We start from the raw sequence: 19093 nt of genomic DNA on the forward strand, positions 1-19093 counted from the left end.
GCCTTAATGAAAGCTCTGCCCAAGCAGGTGGGTTCCATAAGGCAGACAACACAGATTGCTAGATTTAAGAATACTGTACAGGTTAGCAACTCCCCCCCCCCCCCAAAAAAAAAGTATACTTATTTTTGATTAAGTTACGGCGGGTACTGAATAGGAAGCCGGGGGCAATCCCAAAGGGCTCGAGCTTCAGTCGCGCGCGGGTCCGGCGAGCGGGCGCTTCCTCGGCCGCCGCGCTGCCCCCGCCATCCCCGCCCCTCGGGCTGGCGGGCGGGCGGGTCCTGCGAGGGCGCTATATAGGCGGCGCCGGAGGCGGGCGGGCGGCAGATGGACGAGCCGCGCTGTCCGGCGGCCGGGAGCTCTGTGCGGGCGCGCCTGGCTGCCTCTCGCGCTGCCTCGCCGCTCCTTCCGTGCAGCTCCGGCCGCGCCTGACGGTTGGGCCGCCCGAGAGGGAGCCTTGCGGGGCCCCGCCGCGTCGCCCGGGCGCCGGAGAGCCTCGCTCCCCGCGTCCTCCGCCCGCCCGCCCGCCCGCCGCGCCGGCTCCCGCGGGACGGCGATGGTGCGCCGCCTGTGCGCGCTGCTGTGGGCGCCGCTGTGGGCTCTGGCGGCGGCGTCGGGGGCTCCTCCGGGCCCGGTGGTGCGCTGCGAGCCGTGCGACTCCCGGGCGCGGGCGCAGTGCCAGGCGCCGGCGGCCCCGTGCGCCGAGCTGGTGCCCGAGCCGGGCTGCGGCTGCTGCCAGACGTGCGCGCTGCCCGAGGGCCGCCCGTGCGGCGTCTACACGGAGCTGTGCGGCGCCGGGCTGCGCTGCCGGCCGCGCCGGGGCGAGCAGAAGCCCCTCCACGCGCTGCTCGACGGCAAGGGGCTCTGCACCAACGTCAGCGGCGCCCCCCAGGAGCCCGCGCCCGGAGCGGGCGGCGGCGGCGGCGAAGAAGGGCGAGCCTGGCTGCTGCGAGGGACCCGCGGGCCAGGTGAGCGGGCGGCGCCCAGCGAGGGAGGGAGGAGGCGGGCGCTCGTCGGCTTCCCCCGGGGGCGCAGGAATGGAAGGTCCCGCCCGCCGCTCCGCTTCCTCCTCCTGCCGTCAGTTCGCGGGTCATTTCCTTAGAAATCTGTCTCCTCAGATTGGGGTGATTTCCAGAGGTCTTTCTGGCGCTTCGGACTTCGCGTCTGGTCTTGGGCTGTGAACGACCTTTCCTTATTCATTGTAAGCCAGCCGGAGACCTTGATGTTACCGGGTAGCATACAAATGCTATAAATCAAGCCCGCTCTCCTTCAGTCGCATTTCGAAATGCCCCGGCGTCCCGCCTGCCCCGCTCCGGGGGCGGAAACTGCTCGCTGCGAGCGGAGTTGGCGCTTGGCTGGGCGAATTTTGTGCGGACCATTTTCTGCGCAATTTTGGCTCGGCTGTTCGGAGAGCAAGTGAAGTTTGCTTTGCTGTCTCGCCCCCTGGTGTTTGTTTTGTGCCTGTGTCCACAACAACTCAGTTTCTGATGTATCACCTGTGTCCAATATGCTTGACTTGAAGACAGAAAAGGGCATGATGATGTAAAACGACCTTTGACCTTCTCTCTTGACACATTTTTTCCTTTGCGAACACTTAGCTCCCAAATGAGAAAAAAGTTTAGGTGTTGAATTGCTCTATATTCTGGTCACAATTGTGACTGTATTCTGTTGCAAAAATGTGTCAGCTCTGGCTCAGTTCAGTAATATATATATATATATATATATATATATATATATATATATATATATATATATGCTTTCGTAGATTTTCACGGGTACAGGAATGCAGGTTTTGGTGTCTTCGGGTGTCTTCCCGTGTAAGAGTTGGGGTGTCTAGGCGACGTTTCGACGAGGTCTCACTCGTCATCTTCAGGCTGGTGCTTTCGGCTTCTTGTTACTGGAACAGAGCAGGATCTCAGTGTTTGAGTTCCTATAAATACTGTTGAGGGGGTGTGGTGTATAGCCTCCAACGTTCTGGGCAGAGAGGAAGTTCCCAGGTTAGTGTGCCTTTTCTTCTTTTGTTCCTTAATTATATATTTATCTATGTCTCAAAACCATTCTTTGCACATGCAAAAGATGGAGGGAGGGGACACTGATGGACTGCATAAGAGCCTTCCCAATTCCCAAATGAACGAATGAATGGTCAGTCTCCTCAACCTCAGGAGACTAAAGCAAGCATAGTCAAGTGTCTTATTTGCAGCCTTCCTAGAAAGTGGAGGGGAGGAGGGAAGCGCTGCCTGGAGCAAAAAATGTGCTGTGCAACCCTGTTCATATCCACTGGGAAGTGCAGCTTAATGCTCAACAGAGACTTGTGCCCTTGTGAGTTTGCCTAGAATTGCAACTGTACAGTTCAGTCCTACGTGTTTCCTGTCAGAAATAAGTTCCATTGTTTTCAGTGGGACATACTCTCAGCGGGTTTCGGATTTGCTATAGTAATAATGTATGATACAAATGATGGTGTAAATTGTCATTTTCAAACTAAATCTGGGGGCTTCCAGTGACTTCCTAAGGGGTCAAAAAAGGAGGATTCTCAATTTACAGTTGTTTTGTTTTTTTAACAAAACAACTGTAAATTGCCAGAAAAACTTGCAGAAGAAAACCAGTGACTCGAATTACAGTGGTGCCTATAACTGAGCACAGGTGGTCAAGTCAACTTCCTTATACACAGTTTTTCTCAGAACACAAGGTTGGGATTCAGGATTGGAAAAGTTGCATAGGCTTAAAAAAAAAGCATTATAAGAGACTGGTTTGCTGATGATGAAGATCATTTGAGGATTTGTTGCTTGATAGCAGATCGTCTTTGGCTGACCTTTCCTAAATTAAGAAGCTGCTTTTCTGTCTACACTTGAGTTGACTAAGTCCCCAGAGTGTCTTAGCCTTGCATGTAAGGAAGGACTTTAGGCCAAACCCTAGCTAAGTGGGAATGTGTGGGCACTCACTGTAGAAATCAAGGCTGCTTTGCTCCTGTGGGGCTACCCTACTTGGAGTTAAGGCCTTTGTGTTGCATCCACAGGTGGCCTTTCAAACCCGAAGACATAGCCAAGGCTCATTCTTGGCTTACTGCAATAACAATACTTGGTTTGTCTGGGAGAAGAAAACTACAAGGCTGGGTTTGGACATCACATGGTTTAGCTCTGGGTAGGGTGACAGCAGGATGACCAGGGAGGAGCAAAGTGGTCATTAAAAAAAAAAAAATTAATTTTACTGTGCATACCTGCACATTTGTGGTATTGTCATGGTTCACGGTTTGGCTAAGCATCACATGCAGACTGGGTCATAAAAACAAAAGTCCATTAGAAAAAAAACCTCCCGAGTCCACAGCTGGGCCAAAATATCATGAAAGTGTGGCAAGCTTTAGAGCCCTTCATCAGGTGAGATGTTACACAAAGCAAGGGATGGGTTATTTAAGATTTGGATTACTACCAGACTTTAATTTCTCACAGATGATGAGTAGAAATTGCTTCTTTATCCCAGGATCTAGGTGTGTAACCTGATGCCTGTAGCACCTGCCACAGATTTGTTTAGCTTGCAATATCTACCCTGGAACTGAACCTACAAGCAAACCTCATGGCTTACAATTATCAGCCCAGTTTTTGTACTCTACTTCCCTCCCTCTTGCCGGTCCTTTTGAACATCTCACCTGATATGAAGAGTTCTGGAGAACTCTAAAGCAGGCCATGCATTCTGATTGGGCCTGAGGAAGGTATCACTCCAATGTGGATTTTGGAATTCAACATGACCCATTAACGATTGCACATTTCTGACTCTCACCTTGTGACAATTGAATGAGGAAAATCTTTAAATATGCCACGCATGCAAACAGCATTGCGCTACATCAGTTTCTTTCATTTCTTGGAGTCCACTCAGAATAATAGGCAGCTATTATTTAATCAGATATACAAATCAAACCTGAGCCTATTTGTCGGCTAAGAAGAGGAGAAGGTGGATTTTGTGGCCTCATATATCAGCCGTGGGAATGGGCAGGCCGGGCTGGCTCCTTTTTCCACGTTAGGGATACTACTTGCCCTGATTCTTTCACCCTTGACTTCCCTAACGGTGAATAAAAGCAAGACCCCGTCTCTCTGCAGTGGGGCATAGAGGACTCTCACAGTGCAGTGCTACAGACATGGGACTTCATATATGTGGGATTGCAGTTTCAGTGGCCAGAAGTGAGTGGAAAGATTCAGCTCAATAAGTGCAGCTGATGTGATTCCTTCTCAATGGGGCTTATTGGGGGCTGCCATGGTGGTCCCTGCAGAAGCAGGCTGACTCTCAGGAATGGAATCCCCCCCCCCTTTATTCAGGAAGCACTAAGCAAAGGGGGTGGTTTCTGATACTTAGCAAAAACTCACCTGTTTGCTTGGACTTTCCTGAACCCCTGTCGCTGAGTTGTTCTGGCCTATGTGTGCTGCAATATGTATGACTTTTTTAAAAAATGGTTTTATCTTTCTGAACTGCTATGAGATATCTTTGTAATAAAATACTAAGAAATGAAAATACTTACTGAAATGAAAGAAAAATGCAGCACTGAACCATTTTTTAAAATTAAAAAATCAGCAATCAAGCTGAGATTTGCCTAAAGTAAATAAGACCCTCACTGTTCCAGAACCCCTGGGGTTCCTTGGAAGCTTCTCAGAGCTTCCTCCCTGTAAAGGATCCATAAAGACAGGCAAGTCTCTCAGGGTGCCAATTCCCCACTGCAATGTTCAGCTTAAGAGAGTATGCATTATCTTCTAGGTCTGGGGTTCCTAAACTCCCCCGCCCCCCAGAGCACTTGAAAAGCATAGAGTGTCTGGGTGGATCACTTTAATACTGTTTTCAGTTTGCAAGGCATTGTGCTAGATGCTGTATGCTGATTTTTTTAAAGTGTGTGTGCTGGGGGGCTTCTTTCATTGTATTCCATCACAATGTGGATTTCACAGTGTACGTGTTCTTAACAGACATGTTGTGGACTCCCCAAATGGAGCTCATGTGCCATTGTTGTCTTGGGTCACACTGGCTAGTAGCATGGGGCAGCGGTGTGGCTCCGCAAGACTTGCCCTTGTGCCGCATAAACTGTGCACAGCTTGGAATGTGCTGCAGACTCTTTGACACATGCTGGCATATGCTGGGCAGAGCTGGCTAGTGAGGTGGGGGTAGCATTTGCCTCAGGTGGCAGAAGTGCAAGAGGGCCCCCCCCCCGCCCACCCCACCGCTTTGGCTGCCAGAGCACCCTCCTCTCACCGACTTTCTGCAAGGCTGGCATTCTGGTGAGTGGCACAGCCTGGCAGGACACCGTCCCCTCTCCTAATTTGGCACATGGTGGTGCATTCCACCAGTGGCAGAAGTGGGGCAACACGTTATTAATTCACCTCAGGTGGCCCCACAGGACAGCCCATCCCTGCTGCTGGGGGTCTTTGACAGACCATTCCCTGAAAGCAGGAAGTTTGAAACATCTGCACTAGGACAAGAAAGCTGCATCCTCCTTTTCTAGAGACGAGTGGGGAGAGAGGAAGCATAAAAATTAAACAAATTTATAGATGGCTTCACAGCATAAACCCCCTGAAGCAGAGTACAGAGTATCAACAAAAAAAACCCCACAAGCTCTAAGAACCATCAGATCTATTTAACTAACTCCAAAACAGCAAAGCCATCCGTCCAAACTCCAAAAAGCAAATAAATCATTGTATAAATATATGTATATATTTTGGGGGGCTTTGCTATGGGAGAACCTGGGCAAACCTATCAGCTCAGCCCCTCGGCAAGTCCCTAGCAGAGCTTCCATCTCAAGGGAGCCGGGAGTCCCAAGAGGAAAGCCTGGCTCCCTCCGGTGGGGGGGGGGGGGCTCTCCTCTTCTGAGGGTCATCTGATGCGGGGGCTTCATTGGGGGGGGGACTAGAGGAGCTCCAGGGTCCCTTCCAGCTCTGCAGTTCTAGGATTGTATGGTAACATGCTCAGCAAAAAACTACAGACCAGTGTTGTGCCTGTTGAAGGGGAAGCCTTCCTCCATCACAACTGGGGGTTTCATGGGTGGATGTTTAGCAAAGCAAGATAGTCATCTGAAGGCAGCCCTGTTTAGGGAAGTGACCTTTTAATGTAATTAATCTTTGTTGGAAGCCTCCCAGAGTGGCTGGGGAAACCCAGCCAGATGGGCGGGGTACAAAAAATAAATTATTATTATTATTATTATTATTATTATTATTATTATTATTATTATTCACAGATCTGCTTGCTGTGTGACGTATTCATATTTCGGAAATGATGTAGGTGGCACAATTGCCCTCTTCCATTGCCTTGGCCAGAGCCTTCTGGCATTCAGAGATTCCAAAGACAGGGCGAAACATCTCCACCCCACCCCCAAATAAAAGGCTACGTTGCTTAGACAACCCCTTTTTCCCTTTCCAGAGTGATTCTGAGGCAACTATAAAAGGAGATGAAGCTAACTTGGCAACCGTTGTGTAAAATAACAGGGTCTTTTCTCATTCAGTCTCTTCCAAACTTTGGAAAGGCCTATATATGCCTGGGCAGTGGGACATAATTATTTCTAACTATGCTCCAAGTTCAAAGGGGGAGGGGAAATCAGGTTGCTATTTTTATGAATAGTTCATTGCCAGATCACATAAATAAGTTAGTCATGATCCGGTAATAGATATGCAAACTATTTTCTAAAGTGCGCACGCTCTCTCTCTCTATATATATATATGCAGATGGGAAATGATAAAGTAACATGGGATGCTTGAAAAAAAATCTAAAAACAAAAATAAGGGTTTTCAACAGAAAATTTGTGCAGACTTTATTAACATACTTTCTGTGTGTATGTTTTTAATTGAATTGTACAAAATACCCAAATTAACAAACCCCAAACAGTGTGAAGTTTAAACATTGCTGAGGCTTTGAATAAAACCCATAGAAAACAGAATACTCTGCTTCCTCGAATCCGGTTTCTTAAACGTTTATGTTTTGTGTGTGCCCAGGGTCAGCAGTAGCTGTGCCAAAACCACCTGCCAGAAGGTGATGCCTTAGCCCCCCTTTTGCCAACCGGCCGCATTTTATGTTGCTCAGGCCTTCAGCTCCACTGCAGAACTTCTTGCCTTGTGTCATTTTGAATAAAGATGTCAGTACACATTTGCTGTGGTCGGTTCTAAAGCCAGGCAGTTCTCTGCTCTTCATTTAATAGTTGTGCATTCCCAGTGTAATTGCCACAGGTGACCTTTAGTTGAAATGGAAGCCTGAAGCAAGCTTGAGAGATGCTCCCTTTAAAAACATCCAAGACCAAATGCAACCCGCTGCAGTCACACGAAGACGAAATATTGTGCAGACTTGGAAGTGTTGTGCCTGTCCCATATTTGAAAGCAATTCTTTGTAATGCTTAGCAAAAGCCAAATCAGCGTAATGTCTAAGGATCATAGCAGAACAATGTTCACAGCTTTCAAATACAGTGGTACCTCAGGTTACAGATGCTCCAGGTTACAGACGCTTCAGGTTACAGACTCCACTAACCCAGAAATAGTACCTCAGGTTAAGAACTTTGCTTCAGGATAAGAACAGAAATCGTGCGGCAGCAGCAGGAGGCCCTCAGGTGGTACCTCAGGTTAAGAGCAGTTTCAGGTTAAGAACGGACCTCCGGAACGAATTAAGTTCTTAACCCAAGGTACCACTGTAGATTCTAGGTTTATTTAAAGAGAATTAAATATGAAATAATTTAGAACATGGAATAAATCCCAATGACAGCAGCTGTATAAGCAATTGGTCAGAATATCCATTTAAATAAATATCAACCCATTTGTCATGGATGGTGGGTCACCTTTCGTTATTAGTTTCCTCCTCATTCAGAGGAAAACACATTGTTTTTCATGTTAATCATAAATATAAGCACTCTCACAGTGCATTTTATGCACCATGAATATATGCCTACAAGGCATGCAAATTTGACAAATTACCTGTATAGATATTTGCATGCCTTGCAGGGGTGTAAGCTGCTGACAAACTTCTCATTGGGGTCCAGACTTCAGAAATGATCAAGTCATGACAAAATGTGCCCTCTCCTGGTAAGAAGCGGAAATGCTTCAAATTCAGGCAAGGTGATTTGCTAGATGTTAGTGGTTTAAAAATTATGACTGTGAAAACAAATCAATTTAGAGCTTATAGGACAGGTTTCAAACATCTAAATATAAATGAAAGACACACAACTCCTGCAGCCCAATAATAACACTGGCATGATTGGTTGCAAAGTCACTAGGTTCCTTCAGTCATGAAAATACTGAACTCTTTCTGTTCAGGAAATAGTTTCTGCCGTCTCTATGATATTGAGGCTGCTGTCTTCAAACCACTTACTCCAAAATAGCTCCACTGACTTCAGCGGAGCCCTCCTGGATAAGTGCCTGGTTTTTAAGCATTGTGGCCTGAGTAGCTGAAACCTTTTTATGTTTATGAAAGCCTCCATAAGCGCAGCTTCGTCCGTTCACTTTCACCCCCTTTTTCCTATTGTTTGCCCTCCTCTGTTTTGTCTCCCCCATTGTAAAAAAGTAGGTTGCAGTTTCTTATTTTTGCTATCCTGAATGCTCCGTGCACCATCCTAATGTACCGTGATAATAACCTTCAGAGACATTATCATGTGGAAGTTCTTCCGCTACAATTAATAAACGATGGGCTAACTTTTGAACATTTGTTTTTGTTTAAAGGGAATGCCAGCAATTCGGAAGAAGACCAGAACATCAGCAGCACAGAGAATCAGTCTGTCTCCAACACACAGAGACTGTTGGAACCCAAGTCACATGCTCACCACACCAAAATAGATGTCATTAGGAAAGAGCACGCCAAAAATACCCAACGCTACAAATACGATTCACAAAGCACAGACACACTGAATTTCTCTTCTGAGTCCAAGCAGGAGACTGAATATGTAAGTAATTTTTATTTAACAGAAAAAGCAACATACATGTGTTCCGTAAATATCACTTTAAATGGATGCAGACTCTAGATATTGTTAGTTGTCTGAGCTTGTGTTGTTGCCAGAATTACTAGAACTGATCCTGACAGCTGCAAGATTTCTGAATTATACAGAACCATTGCAATCACATTTAATCTGTCAACCAGCAGTCACTTCACAGGCAGGTTAGAGTCCCTGTGCCTCTTTTGATCATTGCATACAGCTCCGAACCAGAGGTGACATCAGGTTTTGCCTCGAATGAATTTTTGAGGCAGATGTGGAAGCTGCTTGTTTGGGAGAAATATCAGAGGAATTTTGAGAGCAGAAAAGTGAATTTCATTGGTTGGTTTCCCAAGGGAGTTTTAAATATTCCTGGAGGTTGTTAGTCATGTGAGGCTGAGGGTCTTCCTCCATCTCTCTCACCAGCAGCTGAGGGTTCTGTTGGGAATCCATGGCTGGTGGAGGATATCTCTGCCCAGAAAGCAAAGTTGGTGTAAATCATGGCTTGTCTCATTCCTAACGCAAAACATTAAGGTAAATGGGGTTTGTGTTTAGCCGAAACATCTGAGTCATCCTGAAGGAAGGAAAAGTTTGAGGAAGACAAGTGACGTTTCAAAGAGGATTCTCCACACCACTCCATACTTAAGGTGCCTGGCTGGACAAGATTTTATGGTGGCAATGTCCTGTTCCCCTTACATACACAACAGATCGGCTAATAAATAAAAATTCCTTGCTTTCTGTCTATGTCTGCGAGCCTATAATCCCAAGCAGCCAGTCATAGCAAGTGCTGTGAATGCAGGACTCAGTATCAACTTTTGGCTGGCTATCAGAAGTTTTCTTCTGCACACAAAGCAGTGTCTAGCTTTGCTAGTGATTGCTCTGCCATGCTGAAAATGCCTCTGGGTGAAAAAAAAACCACACATGGAGGATGAAGTGGTCACTGTTTCTTGTTCCTTATGTGTAGGATATGAACAAAGTCTGCAGACCTGACCGGACTGGAGGAAACGGGAGCAGAGAATACTCTGGTTCATGTACTGCTCTTGGCAGGCAAGCGGCAGATCCCCATGCCAACAGCACACAAAATGTTGCTGTGTTTTTCTTGGCTGTGCATCAAAACACTCATGGCTGATCCAGACACAACTTTGTGCTGTTGAAAAGGAAAAAAAATAGGGAGGGACCACTCCAAAAACCTACATAAATGGAAAATGTAGAGAGTCTGATGAAAGTGAAAAGTGGCCTTGCCTGGTTCATTTGTCACAAAATGTAGAAATGTTCCAGTGGGAGCCCAAGGGTGCCTGGCTTTTCGGAGAGCGCTGCTTGGCAGAGGGTTGGACTCGATGGCCCTTGTGGTCTATTCCAACTCTATGATTCTTCCACAAGGAGGAAGGAAACACAAAGGTTTGTGTTCACAGGGTAATAGACAGGTTGACTTTATTTCCATGCTATCCCCTTCCAACCAATTCTGAAACTGAGGAACTTCAAGTTCTGACATTGCAATAACTCGTATTTAGAGATGCTGATTTAATTTCGCAATCTATTCTGAGTGCAAACGGCACAAAGGCCATCTTCTGAGCATTTTTCTTTAAAATAAAAAGGGAAACAGCAATAGTGGAAGCAGCAGAAATATTGTTGACAGTACGTCAATGAACAGACCTGGTTTCATTGAGAGATGACAGCCAGGATTTCAAAAACTTGGCCAGTAGGATATAGTCCATCCAGGCAGTGGGTGAGAAAAGAGGAAAGTGGTGATTACAAAAACAAGATCTCATTTGTGATGGCTGCTTCCCAGTAACTGCTCCTGTTGTCTGCTGTACAGCTCTGCAGTCCAGCTATGTGACCAGAAGGAAAAGGGCTTGACGATTTAGAAACTCCTGTGCCTTACTATGTGGTTAAATTCAGATTAATTGAGAAATTGGAATATTTAATTAATAAAGCAACTAATTTTGACCATTTAAAAATAAATTTTTCATGCATTTTACCTCAGAAACAAGTTACCTGTAAAAAGCTTGTAATGTGACCTACAGTCAATGCCCCTGAATTGCTTTATTTGTAAGGAATAGACGATGTAAAGAATTTTAAAAATATATTCAAAGTTGGGCCAATTGCCTCTTGGAGGCTAATTTGTGAGAAATGTTAAAAGAGTTGATTGATCAGTTGATTGATCCGTTAAACTGCCAAGTGAAAGCCCAAGTGAGATCTGCTGGAGCACGGACCTCTCAACGCGCTTTCTGCTGGCAACTGCTTTGCCATCATTTCACTACTTCTCCTGAGCATTAATGAGAAAATCTTCATTGAAGGTTTACTGCACTGTGCTACAAAATGTACTAACGAAGTATGTCACAACTTTTTAGCAATCTTATTGCTCCACAATGGATCTTTTGTGAATAGGGGCCCTTTCTGACCTCATCCTAGCAGGGCAGGAACTAGGATGATGCTGTAAGTCAGGATGTAGAACCTGGGATCCTCCTGATGTTGTTGGCCTATGGCTTTGTAATAGTCGACCTTTTGCTGTGTTGACTAAGGGCTGATGGCAGTTGGAGTCGGGCAGTCTCTGGAGAGCCATGAGTTCCCCATTCCTGGGAAACCGTCCCATTGGGAACCCTTCCCACGCAATTCAGGCATTTGACATTATCGTCTCTGTGGCATGAGACAACTAGGCTGCTGCAGGTCCCACATAGCTGAGGGGGTGTCCTGGTCAGAAGGACCCTAAATATGCTGCTAAATAGCCTCAGGTGTGCTTGGAGTTCTGGCAAGCGTGCTGACTCGGGTAGGAGATGGGGGCCCCCCATCTCCTTGGGGTTGAGACCCCAAGTTCTGTCACTGACCCTGTGTAACTTGCAGGCTTGCTGTAAATTTTTGGAATGTAGCCAGAAGCATTGGATTCCTTGGGAGATGTTCTCTTTGGTCTCCCAGTATAGCTGTTTAATTGATAGCCATAGCCCAAGCCCTGCCTGCCCACCTTAGCTTAAAAGGGGATTCTGTCTCATAATCTCCTAAAGCTGCTCTGGAGGTTAGAGCTATCTGCGGGTTGCAAATATCAATGTGGCTCTCCTTGCCACCACTCCCCCCACTCCTCGCAGCATGTTCAGAGGCTTCCATAAGAGACCAGGGCTTGGCTTGTGCTGCAGGATGGAGAAAGTGTGAAAGTCCAGGAGTCTCTTGCAGTTTTGCCTCCTTTGTTACCTTTCCCCAACTGCTTCAGGAGTGGCAAGACACAGGGCTTGGGAGAGAGGCAGAGGGTTTGTGCCTGCCATTCTTTTTTATTCAAACATGGCTACAATAAAGGGGGAGCCAGTGGTCTCCTTTGCCCACAACGTGGTGCCTAGAGCAAATCTGAGAGCCTCTTTGCTCCTCTTCCAGTCCTTGAGAGCCAGTGTGGGGTAGTGGTTAAGAGTGGTGGACTCGTAATCTGGTGAACTGGATTCGCACCTCCGCTCCTCCACATGCAGCTGCTGGGTGACCTTGGGCCAGTCACACTTCTCTGAAGTCTCTCAGCCCCACTCACCCCACAGAGTGTTTGTTGTAGGGAGGAGGGGAAAGGAGATTGTGAGCCGCTTTGAGACTCTTTAAGGGGAGTGATAAAGCGGGATATCAAGTCCAAACTCCTCCTCCTCTTCTTCCTCTGCGCTGCCCAAAGCGAAGCTGTGGTTTGGTTTGGTTTGGTTTGGTTTGGTTTGGTTTGGTTTGGTTTGGTTTGGTTTGGTTTAGTGTTGTGTCTGAGTCTAGGGTTGGGCTTTTTCTCCCCTGAACAAGCTGTGAGCTGTTAATGAAGAACAGACTCACAGCAGCTTGTGGTTTGTTGGGAGTGAGACGACCACAGCCCCAGGTTCCTATATGACCCTCTGCTCCATCATGGCTTAGCTCTTGGGAATGTGGCAGCAACAGGATGAGAGAGTGAAGCAGCTGAGATTTTGCCTCCAGGTACCTGTGCACTTGCTTATCCTCACTAAGCCATAGTTTGGCCTGCTTCCATGTAACACTATGCCAATGTGAGAAAGTTTTCACCTGAGCATGTATTCCTTGTTCAGAAAAGTCTGTCAACCTGGATGAAGTTATAGTTGTAGTTCTGGATGAAGTTATAGTTGTAGTTTTGAACCAGGTAGTCTCTTGTTCAGATCTGTCAGCCTCAAGCTCATGAGGCAGCCTTAAGCTCAGCGCACACAGAGCCCACCTGCAGGAGATCTACCTCCCAGGGGATTTTGCAGGGTTGATATAACGATCATTGAGACAATGTATCTGGAGCCCTATGCACCATCCAAAGGCACTGGAAATAATCAGTGTTTAATCTGCATTTTACACAAATATTTTTCCTAAAATGAAGAAGCCCCAAAGAGCAAACAAAGGTGTTTTTGTGCCTCCACTAAAGAAGAAAGAAGATGCCTTTTGTGTGTTGTTAAACTAGCATGTGGTGAAACCGCGCTGCAAAATCCTGAGGCAACTTGATCTTAAGTTTCAACCATGATGTGGTATTTTGAATCTTGGCTCAGTGAACTTAATGGGTGTCAGGGACTGGCTGGGTGGCAGCCGGTGGTCCAGGAGACACCTGAGGGGGAAGGGGACTTTGAGCCAGGGAGGAATAGAGGGAGGAGGAAGGGGAGAGGCTTGAGGGAGCCACAGACACTGAAAGAGAAGGAGCAGGGGAGGTTTCTCCTTCCTGCAATACAGTCCTGATTCAGCTCCTTCTCCTCCCCACTCTCAGTGCAGGAAAGAAGAGTCAAGAAAAGTTTAGAACAATTAAGAAAAGCCGAGTCACAGTGAAAAAGCATGGAGGGAGGTATAAATAAGGGGGAAGAGAGGACGGAACTTTAGCTTCTGCAACTGACTTTCTTAGCTGATGGATGTGCTGTGTCTCCTTGGTTACTGGGCAAAAAGGTTAACTACAGTGGTACCTCGGTTTTCAAATGTAATCAGTTCTGGAATACCTTTTGAGTTCTGAAACGTTCAAAAACCGAAAACTCAGTACGGAAGCCGCGTGGCATGTTTGATTTCTGAGGTATGTTCGAAAACCGAAGCATTTACTTCTGGGTTTATGGCATGCGAAAACCGAAATGTTTGTCAATGGAGACGTTCGAAAACTGAGGTACCACTGTACTGTGAAGCCATGCCTGTTTCTGCTTACAGACGGAAGGGCTTTTCTGGCAGCCTGGCAATAGGCAAACATATATTACACTGCAATTAGAATCATGCTAAACATCTTTAAAATATTTGCAGTTGTGTATGATAAAACAATAAATACATGTAAAATAAAAAAGAAACACCAAAAAGTGAATAACAGCCCCAAATTAAAAAATTGTCCAGTAGCACCCTAGAGACCAACTAAGCTTTTGTGTGCATTATGGGATAGCCACTCGCAGCCTCTCCTGGGCAAGGGGAGCCTTCATCCCCCTGCCCGGGAGAGGCTGCCCGCGGCTAAGGCTCCCCCAAGAGCCGCGCTCCCTTTAAAGAGCGCGCGGAGTGTGCGGCCCTTCTCCCTCCTCGGGAAAAAGCCCCGAAGAGCCGCACACACGCTCCATGCAGCTCTTTATAAAGGGAGCGCTGAGCAGAGCCTCCTGCCTGCATTCACTCCATAAGATGCACACACATTTCCCCTTACTTTTTAGGAGGGGAAAAGTGCAGCTTATAGAGCGAAAAATACGGTAATCTTAGGATCCAAGCAATTGCCCTAAATGTGTAGAACATTTGTTCAGTTTAGGTATAGTGTGGTGTGGTGCAATAGGTGAGTGTGGATCAGGTTTTAATCAGCTACTCTGAAGGGGGCGGAAGCTGGATTTAGATGTCCCCTTCTCCCCACTAAATGTCTTCACAGTGAGGTGGCCGTTTATTTGATCCCTAAATGCAGTTCTCTATGTGGGTACAGTTAGCTTGGGAGCATTTTAATTTTTTTTTTAACACAAGCCTAATTACAATCTGCTGTGTAAAATAGTAGTTAAAGCAGCCAAATTCTTGATAGGCAGATGTGTGAGTTCCAGCTGCCTTTATGTGAAGACAAAGTTGGCTCTCTAATATTCTAGAAACCTTCAGCTAAGATGGAGTGGAACTAGGCTTTATTTCACCCGGGTCAAAAACACACAGTGACACCCCTCTGGAGGCTTCACCCAGGGCTAAGGAAATGTCCTTCCTTAACCCTTTAGTGTTCTTTTGCTATTTTAGTCAAAATTTCATTCTCCATCTTAATACAACACTTAATACCAGTGTTTACCATAGTGTCAAATAGAACGCTAAGAGTATTGGCATATAAGGATTTTCTGACTTGTAAGAATAAATAAGCGATCATTATAATTGTCAGGGTCCTTGTCGCAGAGAAATGGAAGACACATTAAACAACCTAAAGATTCTGAATGTCTTAAGCCCGAGAGGATTGCATATTCCAAATTGTGACAAGAAGGGATTCTACAAGAAAAAACAGGTGAGTGAAATTTCTCAGCCATTTATGTTTTTCCTTCCTTCATCTGTTATAGTCAGTAATTCCAGTAAAATATCACTGAACAACAAATAATTAATCTTCAACCCATGCCATTTTTACCAAATACAGCAGTTTGGGGCACCTGCTGGCATGGCTCCAATGCTTCTTGTCAGATGCAATTGATGTCAATAACAGCAGATCAAATTGGAGAAACCTCTGCCAAGTCACAGATGAGCTTGACGCTGGCCCTAGTTTCCAGTACCTTTCGTTGAAAAAAAGAAGCAGCTCTCTGAAAAAGAAGGGGATGGACAGCAAAATGAGCATATGGCTGTAATAGATCAATGCTTTGAATAGTAATTAGCTGCTTGAGGGTTCCTAGAAAAATTGAGTTGGGTCATGTTACAGACAACAACCTAAGCAACTTTATGTATGTATCCTTTACATGCTGCTGAGGATTGCTTCCAAAATCTAGGTGATGTGATCAAGAAAGTGATATGCACTCAGAACATTTACTTCTAAGTAATGCTGGCATCTCAGGCAGTCTGGATTTTGGGCACCTGCCTCATGAAATTATGACCTTTCTTGACAATTGCAGACCACCAGACCTACCCACACCTTGGTTAGTTCAGACATAAACATGCACCACCAAAGAGCCCACCTTGCAGACTTTGTGTCTTGTTTTCTCTTTCAGTTTTGCACTTTTGCCTCTATTTTTTTCTCTGTATGCATGCTGACCCTCACTTACTTGAATTAGGATAGTGCAGAATGTTCATTTAATCAGAACTGTGTTGCAGTACTTGAAGGTGCCTTTTGTCCCATATTAACATACCTATTTGTTAAGAGAGGCTCTCTTGACTTCTGCAGATTGAAGTGCTTGAGTGACTGCACACAGAGTAAAGCTACCCTTCATTTATACTGGCACCAAACTATTGAGGGTTTTACAGTGGTACCTTGGTTTAAGAACTTAATTTGTTCTGGAGGTCTGTTCTTAACCTGAAACTGTTCTTAACCTGAAGCACCACTTTTGTTAATGGGGCCTCCTGCGCCGCTGCTGCACAATTTCTGTTCTCATCCTGAAGCAAAGTTCTTAATCCAAGGTACTATTTCTGGGTTAGCGGAGTCTGTAACCTGAAGCGTATGTAACCCAAGGTACCACTGTACTTTGAATTTGACCTAATAACAAACTGAAGCTATTGAGGATCTTAGAGGAGGAGTGTAATATACTGAATTTTACTTCTGTCGGCAATCACAGAATCATAAAATCCGCATTGGGGGGTCATCTAGTCCAACCCCTGCAATGCAGGAATCTCAGCCAAAGCATCCATGACAGGTGGCCATCAAACCTCTGCTTACAAACATCCAAGGAAGGAGAGTCTACCACCTCTCATGGGAGTTTGTTCCACTGCCGAACAGCTCTTACTGTCAGAAAGTTTCCCCAAATGTTTAGTAGAAATCTCTTTTCTTGTAAATTGAAGCCATTGGTTTGCATCCAACTATCCAGAGCAGGAGAAAACAAGCATGCTCCCTCTTCCATGTGATAGCCCTTAAGATATTTGAAAAAGGCTATACTATCTCCTCTCAGTCTTCTCTTCCAGGCTAAACATACCCAACTGCCTTAACCATTCCTCATAAGACTTAGTTTCTAGACCCTTGGTCATCTTGGTGACCCTTCCTTTGCACATGTTCCAGCTTGCCAATAACCTTCTTAAATAGTGGTGCCCAGAACTGAAGACAGTATTCCAGGTGTGGTCTGATCAAGGCAGAATATAGCAGGACTGTGATTTCCCTCAATCTGGATACAAGACTTCTGTTGATGTAGCCTAGTTGTCCCCAATCTTATATCTGTGCAACTGGTTATTCCTTCCTAAGTGTAGAACTTTAAATTTATCTCTATTAAAATTCATTTTGTTCAATCTGTTAAAGTATCTTCAATCTCAATTCTGTTTTCTGTGGCATTAGCTACCCCTCCCAGTTTGGTGTCGTTTGCAAATTGGATGAGCACCTTCTCAATTTCTTCATCCAAGTCATTTATAAAGATGTTGAGCAGCTATGCACCCAGGACATAACCCTTCAGCACCCCACTTGTCACTTTTTTCCAGGATGGTGAGGAAACATTAGTAAGCACTCTTTGGGTTTGGTCTGCCAGCCAGCTGCAAATCCACCTAATGGTTATCTCTTCCAGCTCACGTTACCAACTTCTCTGAAAGTGCATCATGGGGAACTTTGTCAAAAGCCTTACTGAAATAAAATACACTACATCCACTGCCTTCTCCTGATCCATCAAGCTTGTAACTCCTTCAAAAAAAAAGAAAAGAGGTTCATGTGGCTTGATTTATTTTTGAGAAACCCATGCTGGGTCTTGGTAATCACAGCATCCTTTTGTAGGCGCTTTCGTTTAATAATCTGCCCTTTCCTGGTATTGATCTCAAGCTGACCAGTCTAGGTCTCTCCCCCCCCCCCCCCGGATTTGGAGATGGAGACAACATTTGCCCAACTTCATTCCACAGGGACCTCACCTGTTCTCCAAGAATTCTCAAATATTAGACAGAAGCTCTGAGATTATATCCGCAAGCTCATTTAGTACCCTTTAAATATTGGAACAGCTGAAGTCTGTCATGACTAATATATGTCTCCTATTTGAATGTTTGATTATCTGATCTAGGAAGACATCGTCCAAGTTTTCAGTCTGGCTTCAAGGTCTATGGCAGGCACACACAGTAAGGTCACTGTTGTTTCCCTTTCCTATAGTTTTTTACCCAGATACTCTCAATCTGTCTTCCATGCTCCAAGTCATAGATCTCTTCACAAGTTGTATACATCATTTGTATATAATGCTACTCCTTCCTTCCTGTTCAGTAAATCCTTTTTGAATAGGTTAAACCACTCATAGAATCATAGAATCATAGAATCATAGAGTTGGAAGAGACCACAAGGGCCATCGAGTCCAACCCCCTGCCAAGCAGGAAACACCATCAGAGCACTCCTGACATATGGTTGTCAAGCCTCTGCTTAAAGACCTCCAAAGCAGGAGACTCCACCACACTCCTTGGCAGCAAATTCCACTGTCAAACAGCTCTTACTGTCAGGAAGTTCTTCCTAATGTTTAGGTGGAATCTTCTTTCTTGTAGTTTGGATCCATTGCTCCGTGTCCGCTTCTCTGGAGCAGCAGAAAACAACCTTTCTCCCTCCTCTATGTGACATCCTTTTATATATTTGAACATGGCTATCATATCTCCCCTGAACCTCCTCTTCTCCAGGCTAAACATGCCCAGCTCCCTTAGCCGTTCCTCATAAGGCATCGTTTCCAGGCCTTTGACCATTTTGGTTGCCCTCCTCTGGACACGTTCCAGTTTGTCAGTGTCCTTCTTGAATTGTGGTGCCCAGAACTGGACACAGTACTCCAGGTGAGGTCTGACCAGAGCAGAATACAGTGGCACTATTACTTCCCTTGATCTAGATGCTATACTCCTATTGATGAGGCCCAGAATTGCATTGGCTTTTTTAGCTGCCGTGTCACACTGTTGGCTCATGTCAAGTTTGTGGTCAACCAAGACTCCTAGATCCTTTTCACATGTACTGCTCTCAAGCCAGGTGTCACCCATCTTGTATTTGTGCCTCTCCTTTTTTTTGCCCAAGTGCAATACTTTACATTTCTCCCTGTTAAAATTCATCTTGTTTGTTTTGGCCCAGTTCTCTAATTTGTCAAGGTCGTTTTGAAGTGTGATCCTGTCCTCTGGGGTGTTAGCCACCCCTCCCAGTTTGGTGTCATCTGCAAATTTGATCAG

General features: G+C 45.7%; 1 protein-coding gene across 2 annotated transcripts in view; it reads left to right on the forward strand.

Annotated features, from left to right (window-relative positions):
* The first annotated feature begins 332 nt into the window (after window positions 1-332).
* IGFBP3 (insulin like growth factor binding protein 3) overlaps window positions 333-19093 on the forward strand; it is a 36884-nt gene continuing 18123 nt past the window's right edge. The window contains exons 1-3 of one of the 2 annotated variants that reach the window (XM_083468894.1): window positions 539-965; window positions 8658-8878; window positions 15192-15311. In XM_083468894.1, coding sequence (XP_083325020.1) covers window positions 554-965; window positions 8658-8878; window positions 15192-15311 — 753 coding nt within the window. In that variant the 5' untranslated portion in view covers window positions 539-553. Of the gene's footprint in view, window positions 966-8657; window positions 8879-15191; window positions 15312-19093 lie in introns of both variants that reach the window. The other variant, XM_083468893.1, reaches the window with a different exon arrangement.

The sequence above is a fragment of the Podarcis liolepis genome (assembly GCF_965112155.1).
Source record: "Podarcis liolepis genome assembly, chromosome: 12".
Taxonomy (NCBI): Eukaryota; Metazoa; Chordata; class Lepidosauria; order Squamata; family Lacertidae; genus Podarcis; species Podarcis liolepis.